At 36.0% G+C, this 14,934-nt stretch overlaps 1 protein-coding gene across 1 annotated transcript; it reads left to right on the forward strand.

Moving 5' to 3' along the window:
* The first annotated feature begins 8,672 nt into the window (after positions 1–8,672).
* LOC107713814 (GSK-3-binding protein-like) lies at positions 8,673–10,155 on the forward strand. Its single transcript, XM_016519429.1, has one exon. It carries the CDS (start codon positions 8,897–8,899, stop codon positions 9,383–9,385), a length of 489 nt encoding a protein of 162 aa, XP_016374915.1. The 5' UTR covers positions 8,673–8,896; the 3' UTR covers positions 9,386–10,155.
* Positions 10,156–14,934: the final 4,779 nt, after the last annotated feature.

Below are 14,934 nucleotides of genomic sequence, written 5' to 3' on the forward strand. Positions count from 1 at the left end.
TAGTGCGCGACTGACCAATGCAGTTTCTTTGCCATTATATAACTTTACTTTAATACTAGTGTACAGGCTTTGTTGAGACTAGTCTAAGAACAAACTGTCTTACCAAACAACAAAATGAAAGTGGTCATTGGTTGCTCTTCTGCATTACAACCCACAACTTCTTCTTAAATAAACACACACATGCTTACACATGTCATGAGAGGAACAGGTGTGTTGTACGTGAGATATGTGAACGTCTTGAGTTAGGAAGAAGACCCCTCTGCTGCTCGTCTCATTCATTACTATCTATGTTTTGCTTATACTCTACTGAGGTCAGTGAGAGAGTAAAAGGGAACAACATCATCCGATGACTGTCCCGCCCTACTAGGGCCTCTTTATGACAACATGAGGGATATACTGTACTCTGTGGTTGAATTAAAAAACACTGCATCCAAACTGCCATGTCACTCGCCCTGTGTTTAATTTACCTTTAATTACATTTCAGATAATTACTGATGATGAATGATCAATGCCGTAATTAAACTCTTGAACTGATATGCAAAAACTCTGATGCATAAAAAAATGTGGGGATCAAAAGATGTTCAGCTTTAGATCTCGCGGTTTTTTTCATTTTTTTTTCAACTCCTCTGACCTGCCATTTTAAATGCAAAAATAGGCTACATTCTGTCTAAATGGCTCTTAAAGGAACACTCCACTATTTTTGAAAATAGGCTCATTTTCCAACTCCCCTAGAGTTAAACAGTTGAGTTTTACCGTTTTCGAATCCATTCAGCCGATCTCCGGGTCTGGCGGTAGCACTTTTAGCTGTAGCTTAGCTTAGAATTGGAAAATGAGCCTATTTTCAAAAATAGGGGCTGTTCAAAAACAACACAGATGTGTTTGACTGTTGCTAACGCCTCATGATTTTTGCAGTGTTTCACGCATGACACAGCATTCTAAAAATGCAGTGTCAAGTTAAAAGAAGTTCTAAAAGAAGAACTTTTAAATAACGAGTCTTGGCCTTATTTTTTTTTTTTATTATTATTCATTCATTTAACACAGGAATGTGTTTTGTATGAACGGCCCCTAAGTCTTCTAAAGCCATATGATAGTCTTGTCACACAGATGTACTAAAATTAAGGGGGTGTTTACACAATGCTTTTTTCAGCTAAAAACTGCAGTTCATTTACATGACATTGGCATTTTGGGGGCCTGAAAACACAAACTTTTGAAAACAGGTTTAAAAGGGCACGTTTTTGAAAGCGATACCGTTACTGTCTCAGTGTAAACTACAAAAAGGCAAATTTGTGAAAATGTTGACACACATAGTGTTTCTTTACAACGTGACATCACCAACCACTGGCCTGGCATGCGTAACAGTTTTTTCAGTCATTTTTGCAGATCCGTGTGAAACGGGGATCATTTTGACAACGCTGTCGCCAGTACGCAAAACTTTTCAAAAACGCAAAGGAAAAACTTTCCTGTTTTAAGTAAATTTTTGTCACGTAAGCATATCCCTAAGTCATTATTCACTGAAAATCTTTCCCTTCGCTGTAGTTCTCAAAATTTCATGGCTTGAGGTACCAACTGAATTTAAGGCTCAAATCCTAAATCCCACTTCAACTGTATGGAAAACAGAAGCTTGGATATCTCCTTTTGTGCTCTCTGGAAGAAGAAAAAATAACATGGTTTTCGAACAACATTCATTTTGGGTCACATGATTTTTTTGGGTGACCTGTTCCTTAACCTAGCTGAAGTGGTAGAGTTTATAAAGAATATGTTACCAAAACGCAAATAATAACATTCCTCCTAAGATTTTCTTTAATTTTATCCTGAGTTTACCCTGAATTACGGTAAATACCATAATTCAGGCAGGGTAAACTCAGGATAAAACATTCATAAAACATGTTTTATGATAAAACATTTCATAAAGCAGACTCTAATCTAATAGCTGTTTACTTGTCTGTTGTATAGCACAAGTGTTTATAAGAAAAGTCCCCATATTTCCACATTGACGACTCTATCAATAATTGTGCTACTCCACAGTTCAGGTCATTTGGGACTTGCTTCACATTGTGATTATTCTGGCATGAGCTCTGTTGTGTGAGAGGGTGATATGCTTGAGACATACGTGCGAGAGACTCGCGCTGTAGAAACGCATGCACCGGTGCTGACCCTGCGTTTTCAGCCGCCAGCCCCACATGGCCTTTGAAATGGAAATCCAGAGAAAGTCAAAAGAGGGAGGGGGAGTGCGCTGTTGTAAACACGACCATTAGAGCTCGTGTGTTGGCTGAAGCTCAAGAGCCGAGGGCAGCCAGTGCAGCGCTCAAACACGTACACGTGCTCCCGCTGTACACAAACACGGCCTCTATCAACGGGGGAGGGGCACTGATTCTAGGAAAACATAACTGACTGAGACAAATGCAACCTTCACCAAAACTAACATGTGGCTCGGAGAATTTCTCCCTCCTTCCGTTATGAACCAGATGTTTTAGCATCTCTGTAATGTTTAGTATTTTATGCAAGCTTAAATTATCAGCCACTCTATGTGCTCTTTTTGGAGCACATATTTTGAGCAATATGCAAGCTCATATATCATACGCTCACACCATCTACCAGGCAGTCATGTTTATTTCTAGACTATGATGATGTCAGGAACAGCAAAAACACTTGTTTGTTAAGAGACATCTTCAGGCAATATGTGATTTCACTGACTGTTTACACAATATTCTGATAGCTCATAGCGTCACGTACATGCATTAACATTACCATATCTATGTTAAGCCAATATTTCTAGAAATATGAATAAGACAGCTGGCATATGCCTGTAATAATCATAATTTTGGGTCATGTAAGCACCTTATGACCTAAATGCTTAATTACCATCCATTGTAATTAATAAGTAGTGTAACTATTTCAATTACTTTATTAATGTAACTGATTACATTTAATTACTTTTTGATTACTTTTCTAAATTCCAAATGTTCCTGTGGCTCAGTGGTAGAGCATTGCGTTAACAGCACAAGAGGTTGTGGGTTTGATTCCCAGGGAACATACATACTGGTAAAAAAATGTGTAGCCTGAATGCACTGTAAGTCACTTTGGATAAAAGCGTCTGCTAAATGCATAAGTTATTATAAATTTCGAAAGAATATTTGTTTCATTTTCAAACATTTACACTAGGCAGGGTTGACCTAACAGTAGTACTCAACACTGATTACTGTCAGACTTTCATAATCCTTCATCACTTGATTATAATAATTTAAATGTAATTTTAAAACAACCACCACAAAATTTAGCACCTCAGCTAATTAATTAAATTTTTTAATAATTATAAATTATAATTATTAATTATTATAAATTATAAATTTCTAAAGAATATTTGTTTCATTTTCAAACATTTACACTAGACAGGGTTGACCTTACAGTAGTACTCAACACTGATTACTGTCAGACTTTCATAATCCTTCATCACTTGATTATAATAATTTAATTTTAATTTTAATACAACCACTACAAAATTTAGCACCTCTTTTTACTTTGAGATTGTTCTGAGGTTAAATACAGATTTATCTGTAGAATCTCTCTCTCTCTCTGTGTGTGTGTGTGTGTGTGGGTGGGTGTGTGTGTGTGAGAAAATATTCAGATGTAACCCAGATGTAAATCGTTAAAATTTCCATAAGTAACTGTAACAGATTTACATGTAACACCGTTACATGTAACTAGTTACTCCCCAACACTGCTGTTGTACTGCTTAGTATTTTTGTGGAACAGCAATACTTTGATCTTCTTTGCTTCTTTGAACAATAGAAATCAAAAGAACAGCATTTATTTGAAATAAAAATTTTGTAACATTATAAATGTCTTGACTTACACTTTTAAACAATTTAATAAGACATTGATGAATAAAAGTATTAATATCTTTGAAAAAAAATCCTACTGACCCCAAACCTTTGAACGATATGATCAAGAAGAGTACAGCGTAAAAGCTTGAACTAATAGTGGTGACTCTCAGCCTTCCAGTATTGTTTCCACTGTAATCTCAAACTCTGATCAGGATGAGCCTCTCTAAAGTTAGACTGTATGAGATTTACTATTGACCCTTGAGCAAGAAAAGTCTGTGGCTAATCCAGTACATCCCAACCCTCTTCTGAGTCCAGTCAGCGGCTGTAACTGAGAGTTGAGTACACTCGTCTGAGGAGGTCAACAACAAGCAGCTACAGTAACACTTCTTTGATAGTACAGGAGGAGTTTTCTGGTACAAATCTAATTGAGTTTTGTCAAAATTCAGAATTGTTTGCATTTATTCAGATACCATTCATCCACCCCCACAACTCAAACAGGTACGATGAATCAGGCAAATGCAACCTGACAGAGGAACTGCATATGTGGAGGCCTTTAATACTTCAAGAGAGCTAGCTGTTAGCATCCATATTCATTGTAAAAGCAGCTGTTAAGATGCCACATGTGATTTGAAGTCTGCCAACTATGCTCATGGCTATCAATGTAAAAAGGTATAGTTTAGCCTCCAAATGGAGTAGTTGCAGCATGCAGAGCATTGTCATCTATGGTTCCATGAAGAACCTTTGACATCCACAGAACCTTTCCAGTGCACAAACATTTCTTTACAGTGCAAGGGTTCTTCAGATTATTAAAATATTCTTCACACTAAGAAATGGTTCCTTTAAGAACCAAAAATGGTGAAAAAACACCAGTTTTGGGAACTTTATTTTTAAGTGTAGATATGGCACACGGAACAAAGTTCTTTATTGGCATCTATGTTTCCATTAAGAACTTTTAACATTAAACATGTAACATTAAAAGGCTCTTCATAGTGGAAAAAGATTCTTTAGATTATTAAAATGTTCTTTACATGAAGAAAAAAATGGTTATTTTAAGATGGTTCTGCAATGGTGCTTTTATGGCATTGCTGTTAAAAAAAACCTTTTGGAACTTTTATTTTTAAGAGTGTAAAGATCAATATTTTTAAACTCTGCACTTAAATGTTTTTCATGTAGTCAGATGCAACCCTAATAATAAGCATGTTGCCACTTTAAAAATAAACTGCACACATTTATTTCTGTATTACTGTAAGATGTATATTGGGCTGTAGCTGGCCTTTAAACAGGAAGAAATAAGCAATAAAGCTTCTCTTTTACAGCTATATAAAGGACAGGGCAGTAAATCAGCAGGGAGAGGCTTCCGTGTTTACGCATTTACTTGCTTATGGATTATCTCCTTGGTTGCTTGGCCCTGATTTGTTGTATGCTTCCATTTAAAAACAAAGCTAACAAAACACTTAGAAATACCCAGAATCCCTCAAAACTTCATCTGAAACCAAATCTCTTGAATCCTTGAAACAGACACAGTTCTTCCTTCCTCACATCATGCATCTGTGTTAAGTTTGTCTGTTTATTGGCCTCGCCCACAATAAATAACCCATGCTCCCCACCCATTTAAACCTCAAGGACTGACTTGTCCAAAAGGAAACAGGTCTGTTCTTCCCTTCTGAGAAACTAGCTAAGACAGTCCAAAAGAGACAGAACAAGTTTTATAACTTTCATGATAGCATTTTAGGTGTATGAGATTATGGACCATTACAATCTCCATTCATATTAAATCTTTTATGTAGGCTACATGTAGACTAGTTCCCCCTTCTGATCCCCTTCGGAGGTACTCCTTCTTAAAATAAAAAGCAGCTATATTTTTATGCATAAAGACCCATTTACACTGTATAAAAATAGTGATTATATGATAAATTAATAATTTGATTTTATACTGTACTGAAGCCAAAAGAAAATTATCTGAAAAATATTGACTTTTTATTAAGTGTATAATTTTATACACGCTATTAAAGTGTTAAATACTGTATATGAACTTTAGATTTAATTCAACCTGCATTTTCACAGTAAATATATATTGATCACAGTTTTACATTTTAAGTTTAATTAAAATGCTTTTTAAAATTATACATATTATTCTGTTGAATCAGAAAAGAGATCTTTTGTAGTTGCTTGCAGTTTTTTTTTTTTTTGAAGCCAACTTTTTGATTTCAAAGCTTAAAAATATAACAGAAGCACATAACACGATTACTAGATTAATATATTAGTAATATATTGCCAAGGTGTTGCTAGGTGTTTTTTAATGACCCAAGTCTATGGTAGTCTGGTCTTTAGACTCCTTTATACGTTCCTATTCAATGCAAGACTATGTTTTGTCTTCTTCTTGTTTTATCATCCATCAGGTAAAATTTAAGTCTGATTCGTATACATGTGAAAGCACATCTTTCATGAATAAACATGATTTGAGATAACATTCATGTCTGTGGACAGCGATATTTAAAGATCAATATTTAAGGTTAAGGTTTAACCCTAATATAAGCAAATATTGAGAATATCTACTAATAGCATCAATCAATCTGTGACTGAATTTTATGCACATGATCAGACAACTTATTAAATATTTACTCACAGTAAACAAAAGTATCTGAATAAAAAGAATGACCTCAACCTCTTTTATCACAAAGACCACATGGCACATTGGGTTCTCAGTGAGGTGATTTCTGAGAAACAAGGTCCCTGTGGGCATGCTGATGACTGAGACAGAGAGCAACGGCACACCAGTAGCCAATGTTGATACTTCGACAAAGGCTCAGTCTGTGCTTAAGACTGTTCTCCTGCTGTGAGGTAAACAAGGAAAGCTGCTATGGATGTTGGATGGTGAAGTCTGTGCACATACAAAACCAAATGGTGAATCACAACTTGCAGGCTGACATGCCTATATATTAATTTACCATGAAAAAAGAACATAAGGAACATCATCTCATTTTTAGATGTAGAACAATGTGCTCAAACATCTAAATAAGAGTTTACATTGACAATTCCATCCCTTGATTCACTAAAAGTAAATGCTTCTGATCCAGCAGCTCAGGTCATGGAAATTATAAACATATGCACAACGAAGCTAAATAGTGACACTGCATTGTATACCATGATCAATAAATTTCTCTTCCTGTACTACCCATCCCCTTATGTTGTGTAACACAGACCTCAAAATTGATTGTGTAGGTTGAGAAATATGATATTCTGCAAACTGCCAACATACATTATCTGATTAATACTTAATTTAAACATTGCAATCTGTTATGTCATAAATTTAACCCTATTCACTGAAAGATGCTTGTGCAACAGCTGGTAAGAAATCTAAGCAACCTTAAGCTATATTTAGTGCAGTGACCAAACAAAATGGTTCAAAAGTTTGAGATGAATAGCCAAAAATCTAGTTTCTGGGCACACTAAGGATGCATTATTATAAGCAGTTGAAATATTAGACATTAATTACATGGTTTTGTGCCATATGCAACCAAACATAGTAGTTGTGTTAAAATAATTCACAAAGTAGTTCAAAGAACTCAGAGGCCTCTTCCTCTGAAAGAGGACGTGGTCAGACTGACAACTGTAACACAGAACTGAAAGTACAAGTAAGAGCAGATTTTAAAGAAATACTATTTACATTGTGGCATGGTTAGGAATGTTACAGGAAGAGTTCACTTCAAAATGATTTTTCACTCATAAGTGATTCATGCAGTTACAATAAACAGGTACTGATGCTTTCAAGGACACAAAAACATTGTGAAAGTATTAGTAGTCCATACAACTCATGCACTGTATTTTGCCTTTTGAATCAACCAGTTTTGTTAACTTGATTCATTGAAAACATCTAAACATCTCTTATTCAAAGAGAGCTAATTTCAAGAGTAACATCATAAATAATAATAAAATCAATACATTTTGGCCTGTTTCTCACACAAAGCACAAGACTCATATGGACCAAATGCTCCAAAGTAAATGATGAAGAATTTTCATTTTAGGGTCAAACTATTCCTTTAATTTGTGAGGATGATTCAACAAACAAACTGCTACAGCTCAGCTAATTGCTGTAATGAGTCACTGTTGCAAGTCTTCATAAATCCAGTTATTTAGAGAGATTTTTTGACACAGTTCCATAGAGACAGAACACACCTTTAATATTGGCATTACTACAAATATTATGCAAACACACCCATATAGTACACTGACATTAAGTCATTACTTTTATATATATATATATATATATATATATATATTATTGAATAGTAGTAATCAATGATGGAGAAATATGCTCTTTGCAGCCAGATGTCATAGATCTACATACATCTACTAACGGGAAAACGGGACCAATTCAAAACCTACATCTCCTAGTTCAACCTATTTGTCATGTTAATTCTATATCAGTGTCTGATACAATTGTATTCTAATATTCCCTTGATTACTTCCCACAATAACTACCTACCACGTGCCTCACAAAACAAAGGGTTCCTCCTTTCCAAATATGGCTATGAAGTTATCAAGTACGATACTGATTTGATGACCGAGTAGCTATAATTCAGAATCTTCTTAGAAATCAAGTAACTGTTACATGAAGTAATGTCACGTTCAGCTGCACCAGCATTTGGGTGCATAGAGTTCACACACGTGGCTGTCTACATCGTTTTTTACACTAGGGAACTGTTATGTAATGCTACAATTGATACAGAGATCTGCGGAGACGTATGGGGGTGTCAAAATAATTATAACCTCTAAGAATGCTAAACCGAGCAGGCAATGTAATTTATGTAGCAGTTGATCCGTATAAAATCTCTCTGCAACTTTCTGATTACAATATAACACATGCGTTTACATTTTATAACGACTGAGCATGCGCCCCTCTCGCTCAGAAATGGTACGTGCCGGATTCCGCGTCATCCATTGTTTACAAATCAACCCTTGAGCTGTTTCTGTTGGGTAGCGTGGCGGACGCCGGCTTAACAACGGTCCCATCCGTTTGAATAAAAACAACCATCACGACTGGATATTTGTTATCTAAAGCTATATTGAAAATGCCTTGTCGAAAGGAGAACTACATCTTTTTGGAACAGTCGGTAGCGGTGGATTCTAAGGAAGTAGACGCTCTCGTGTCGAAAATCGGCGAGGCGCTGCAGCTTCACAACAATAGCTCGAGCCAGAAGGCGATGTCACGTCTACACGGTCTCGCGAGCAGCAGACCGAACGGCAGCAACAACAACAACAACGGCAGCAGCGCGGCGGGCGGTCAGCGGTGCATCCGTCTCCGCAGCCGGAGTTTACGTACCAGGCGGGCCAGTCCGTACAACCCACCCGGATCCAGCGATAAGGAATGGGACCATTTCAGATCCTCGTGGAACCGAAAGAAAATCGACGAGGACGATCCGCACCAGCTCCTCCAGGAACTCGTATTGTCGGGGAACCTGATCAAGGAAGCGGTCAGGCGACTTCAGTTTTCCTCGGAACCAGCGGAGCACGACATGTCCAAATCTGTAGACAGACTTCACGAGCCCGTAGATGCATGAACGTCCTCACGTTTTCAGAGCTCATTGTCATACGTTGGTTTTACAAACTTTGATATCACACCCTTATGATTTTTCTATTGTATATTGCTGAGATGGAAACGTTATGTATTTTGGACTCTTTTTCAATGTGACCCTACCTTATTCACTCATTTTTAAATCTCAGTGTTTGGATTGAAATGCAAATGTGATGCAAAAATCTAGTGGTTTATAGCAATGCATTTTATTATAGTATTAACTGGCCTCTGGTTGGTTTGTTTTAGAATGGTGCATCATGTTTTGGTTTGCTGGAGTTTAGCACTCCCAAGAACCGCTCAACTGTTTTGTTTACAATGTAAATGTGCTGGGGCTGCTGGTTTGCAGTCCTCGCCTAGATCAGGCAATGGGTCACACTTTTTGTTTACTCATTTTGGACCTATGTTTGGATACCGAGATATCACTATTTTGATTTCAAACTGGCCCTGTGTGCACCTCATGAGCACCTTGTCCTCTGTCCCTTTGATTTCCAAGCAAGGAGCAAGGCCAACACTCCTTCTCAAAAAGAAACTGAGATCAAACTCTGTGTGGGGGTAAATTTGTTAGACATGGGGGATGTGATCACAAAACAATGACACTGTGGTCATCTTTTTATTCAAATATGGAGTTCTTAAGGTTTTTTTTTTTTTTCGTTTGTTTTTTTTTCGTTTTCACTCTTGTGTAAACTCTGCATATGCTTCGCAACGAAGTGTTTTTAATAGCTCTGATTGTTCAGAGAGTTTGGTGTCTAATAAACATGGAGTTTTTTTGCATACGATAGTTTCATACGTCTGTTCCTTTAATCATTTCTGGTTTGTATGCACATTTTTGTTGTTCATACCAATTACGTGGATCACCATCATTCATATGAGGTTACTTCAAGTACTTCAAAGACCACATGTCCACAATTTAATGTTAAAACAGGGTTTTTTTTAATATTAGTGACTTAATAATGCTTATGTCACACTTAGATCGAGGGCCAAAAGTCCGAGACTACATTGATTTTGTTCATATAAGCTTCAGGGTTTTTTTTTTTTTTTTTTTAAGTAATAAAAACAAAACCTGTTTTTATGGCGAATTGGCAGTTTTGTGGAAAACCATAAAAACAAAATGATTCATTCATGAAATTAGCATACTCTAGTATAAGATTAATATAGGCTACCTCAACTTTTCATTCAAATTGTTTTGTTGATAATACTTTGAAATGGAAAAACTATTGAATTATAAAGAATGCTAAATAGATGCATTTTCAGTTATGGTATTAGTCTTTTGGACCCCATATATAGGTGTGTGTGTGTGATTCAAGTACTATATAGTTTATACTGTCCTAGTATTTCACTACACTCATTAAGAAAACGTCAACATAGATTGTCCAAGAATATGCCACGTTATTATGATTAGCGAAAATACAAGCTGACTCACCACAGTTATATCTGAAGCGATAAATGTAGCTATGCTCTTTGAACACTGTTTGTGATTTAAAGTTAATTAATGACTAGTAATGTATAAATGCAGCATTATTATAGAGTCTAGCTAATACAAATGAGGTTGGAAAATTAGTCTCACTTCCGTGTAGGCATTTTGTCCAATCGCCCAGTAGATGGCAGCACAATGCAAGTCACTGTAGGAGCGCAGAGGGATAAAGACTTATTTCACGAATGAAATAAGTTTTATTTCCAAAATACCCCCTCAATATTGCATTCATTGATTCAACTTATGTGATTGACATGGCTCACTTGATTCTGATTGGTCAATCACGACACTAAGTGGAACATATTTTTGTATCTAAAATTCTTTATGTAGGCTACTGAATTGTGTATGAATACATTTCCATGCATAGTCTACTACATCCTCAATTGCTGTTGTGCTTAATTTGAACTATGATGTAATCCCACCAGCTTCAAAGAGCAATTTTCTTAGCACACAGATATCCGACATTTTCAGCATTTCAACTCTCATCATAGTCTCATCATGGCGTAAAGTGTGGACTGATGGCACACATCAGAATCTCTTATTTTTCACCTATTATTCGGACGTTTACTTTTTTTTTGACATACTACTACATATTATATAGTTGGGAAGTATGCAAAAGCAAGTATATTTCAGTGTTGATCACTGTGCTAGTCATGTCTACTTTTCAACACAAGGTCACTGGCGCCATCTTGCAATTTGAAAAGGTACTGTAGAAAACTAGTTAAAAATGGCTTGTGGGACTTCCGTGTAAAGTTTTATGGTGAATATAAACATTTTGTTAGCTCAGGAATCTCCAATTCAAGCAAGAAAATGAAAACATTACTCAGAAGAGCAATGAGTTAGATTAGAAAGAATGTACACTAAAAATATGCAGGGCTATTTTTGGCTCCTCAAAGAACCTTTCAGTGAACTGTTATTAAAAGAATAACTTTTTCTTATTAGTGTGAAGAACATTTTAATAATCTGAATAAATAAATAAATTTATAAATATAAATAAATAAATAGTTGTTTCCTTGGATGTTAAAGGTTTACCATGGAATCATAGAGGCCAATGAAGAACCTTTATTAAAACATGTAAAATAAAGAACAACATGTTATATGCTAAACTAGCCCACTAACTTGCACTGCAGATTAATATATTAATTACTATTGTAATTAAGGGTGTGCAATAATGACAAAAATGATATCATTGATGAGTCATTGAGTCATTCAACCGATTTGTTCAAACGGCTTATTGATTCAGTAACGGAGACCGGAGAGTGAATTTCGAGGGAGAACGGCGTTCCACGTCTTCCAACTGATTAGATTTATTTATTTATTTTTATTTCTATTTTATTATTTTTTTTAAATGAAAGGTATTTCTATATTTCGAGTCTATATTTGAGTTCCGCACATAAGTGCAAATATATCATCATAAAAAAAGCAGCGGGATATTTGTGTCTATGGTTAGCTGCGCAAAGCCGTCTTTTGTGATTGGTCATAATACCTGCAGACTGCAGCCAATGGAAATGCTTCTCTAACAGTGCGTTCTGCTCCTCATAGCACAAATCGTGAAAGCAGACTGCTTCAGGTAAATTATCTGGGGTGAACCGTGATTTTTGCCGAAATTCTTACATTAACAGATTCGATAACAGAAAATTTGATATAATGAATAAAGCTGTGTTAACATACAAAACACCGGAGATTTTGTTAAGTGCTGATCATCCTCTCATTAAAACAAAGTGTAGACACGATGTAAATAAGATTCATTGTGCAGTGTAGAGCTTCACTGATTATAACAGAAGTTTGTGAGATCGCAACGAGTGACAGCTTTTTAATAATAAAGAGAGTTTGCAAATGTGATAGCCTGATTTTATACAACAGTTCAATAAACAAATAGTTAATATTAAATTACTTACATTTTAGGAACACTGTTTTTGCTCTATTTCATTAATGAAAATAATTCCAAGCTTATCAGCTGCACGTCTCCATTACACAGCGGTGTTTCGTTTATGAGTGAATCTGCATTTTTGAACGAATCTAGTGAGTCAATGATTCAGTAACCCATTCATAAAGCAGTCAATTGCTTCGTTCCTGAATTAATCATCCGTTTGAACGAACCGATTGAATGAAAGATTCAGTGACAAAGACAGTGACTTACCGCCACCTACTGGCGGTTTTAGTTTCATTTTTAAAGAATAATTTCATTTATTTAAATAATTTAGTATTTCTATATTCAAAACTTTATATTTAAACATTAAACTCATCCTCGTTAAACAGTCTGTATACCTAAATGGCACTTTTGTGTTCTTCTGTACCACCTCTGTAGTGCAAAGATGAATTGTTGATACTGATTTAATTTGATTGGTAACTTATTCTTCCTGGGCTGCGTTTCCCAAAATGGTTTCACGGTCAACTTAGGCTTACTATGCTTTTGGAAAATGCAGCCATGTATTGTGTCGTATTCTAATTCAGTTTATTTGTTTCATTAAAGTTTTTAAAAAGGTTGATAATATAAATTTATGAATTTGACATAAAAGATGACATTTAAAAAGGTTAGAAAAAATGCCATTACGAAGGCGCCCCTGCAAATCACTTTAAGGAGTCAAATATCACAAATTATAAAAGATAATTTTTGTCATTGTTCTCCTAATTTTTAATTTTTTTTAGGAGCACAAGTGCTCTTTCTCCTTTTTTTAAAATTAAACACAAGGGTTGATTAATGATGCCCCACATAATTAATGGATGTTGTTCATTGACCTGTAATGTGACCTGGAACCTCGATACCCAAGAAAACATGGAAATAACAAAAGGAAACATGAAATAAGTGTAATGTTATTATAGATTATAAAGGCTTTTATAATTAAATACATCTGAAAAGTCATCTAAAATGACCCCCAACCCTCCCCCCCTCCAAGCTAGAGTCCCCCCAATGAATTTTGGCCATTTCCACTTCTGTATAAAAGTAATACGGGGGCATTTTTGCTCCTATATCTTGAATTTGGGGGGAATTCTGAACGTATTTTAACAGACTAAATCAGACCGTGAAAGCGTTAACTAAATGCGCGTGCATACTAACCTACATCACGGTGTATGCATGCACTCTCTGGGTGTGTTTTTGTTTAGTTTTTTTATATTTAATATTGTTTAAACAACAATTACACTATTATCGAAGACGATCACACACCCCTGACTGTAATATTGTTGCAAAGTCCTTCTTGTGGCTAGGTCAGTTGTTTTCTATGTAAATTTTCTTAGTGGAATCTTTAAAGTGTCAGCTAACTATCGTCTGAATCCTTTCATCACATTAAAGAAGTTAGAATACTTTTGGTTTAGCAGCAGCTTTTTTCCCAATGCATTTTTACTCAGCTTCAGTCTAGAGAACCAAGACTCTTCAGAAACTGCTTTTTAACTTTGCACAATGCGCCAGCTGTCTTTGTCTGCTGACTTAAACAGCGCATCCTCAAAGTCACACAGTTCTCACCTCACATCCCCAGCCACCAGAGGCTTCTGCTGTTCCTTCAAATGTCACAAACACCCAAGGCTCAAAAAATTATACATAAGCCTTACATAAGAGCATTTTTTTCTCATGTCCTGTCCTACATTCTGACCTACATCACAAAGTGACGATGATGAAATAGGGGATCCAAGATCCAAACCAAGAGTGTTACTGATTTTCTTGCTTTGAAGGCAAAGATGAGTCACACCAGCGGATATTTCGTTTTTGAGATCATGTGGTGTGTCTCCTCATTTCTCATGATGTGTTATGCAGCTGGACATTTTACTTAAGTTGGCCAAATGGAGCATGCAGTGTTTTTAACGGGTTGCTATGCAGTTGCTAGGGGTTTCTCTATAGTTGTCAGGTTGTTCTGTATGGTTGCTAGGCTGGTACAAGACAAGTGCACTGCCAAGTTATAAAATTACTTGGATTCAGTGGCGTAACTTTGCTTTGAGAAGTGGTGGGGACACCGCGCAACTCGTTTTGCTAGTTTTTTATTTAATAACCTAATTTACTTGGGGACTGGGTTTAGAGTTGGACAAACTTAATTTTTGCTTTTCAAAAATACATCGATGTACCAGGGGCA

Source organism: Sinocyclocheilus rhinocerous, unplaced genomic scaffold (assembly GCF_001515625.1).
Source record: "Sinocyclocheilus rhinocerous isolate Xijiao unplaced genomic scaffold, SAMN03320098_v1.1 scaffold779, whole genome shotgun sequence".
Taxonomy (NCBI): domain Eukaryota; kingdom Metazoa; phylum Chordata; class Actinopteri; order Cypriniformes; family Cyprinidae; genus Sinocyclocheilus; species Sinocyclocheilus rhinocerous.

Coding starts and splice junctions, on each gene's coding strand:
- LOC107713814 (XM_016519429.1), top strand. CDS start 8,897: ATGCCTTGTCGAAAGGAGAACTACATCTTTTTGGAACAGTCGGTAGCG.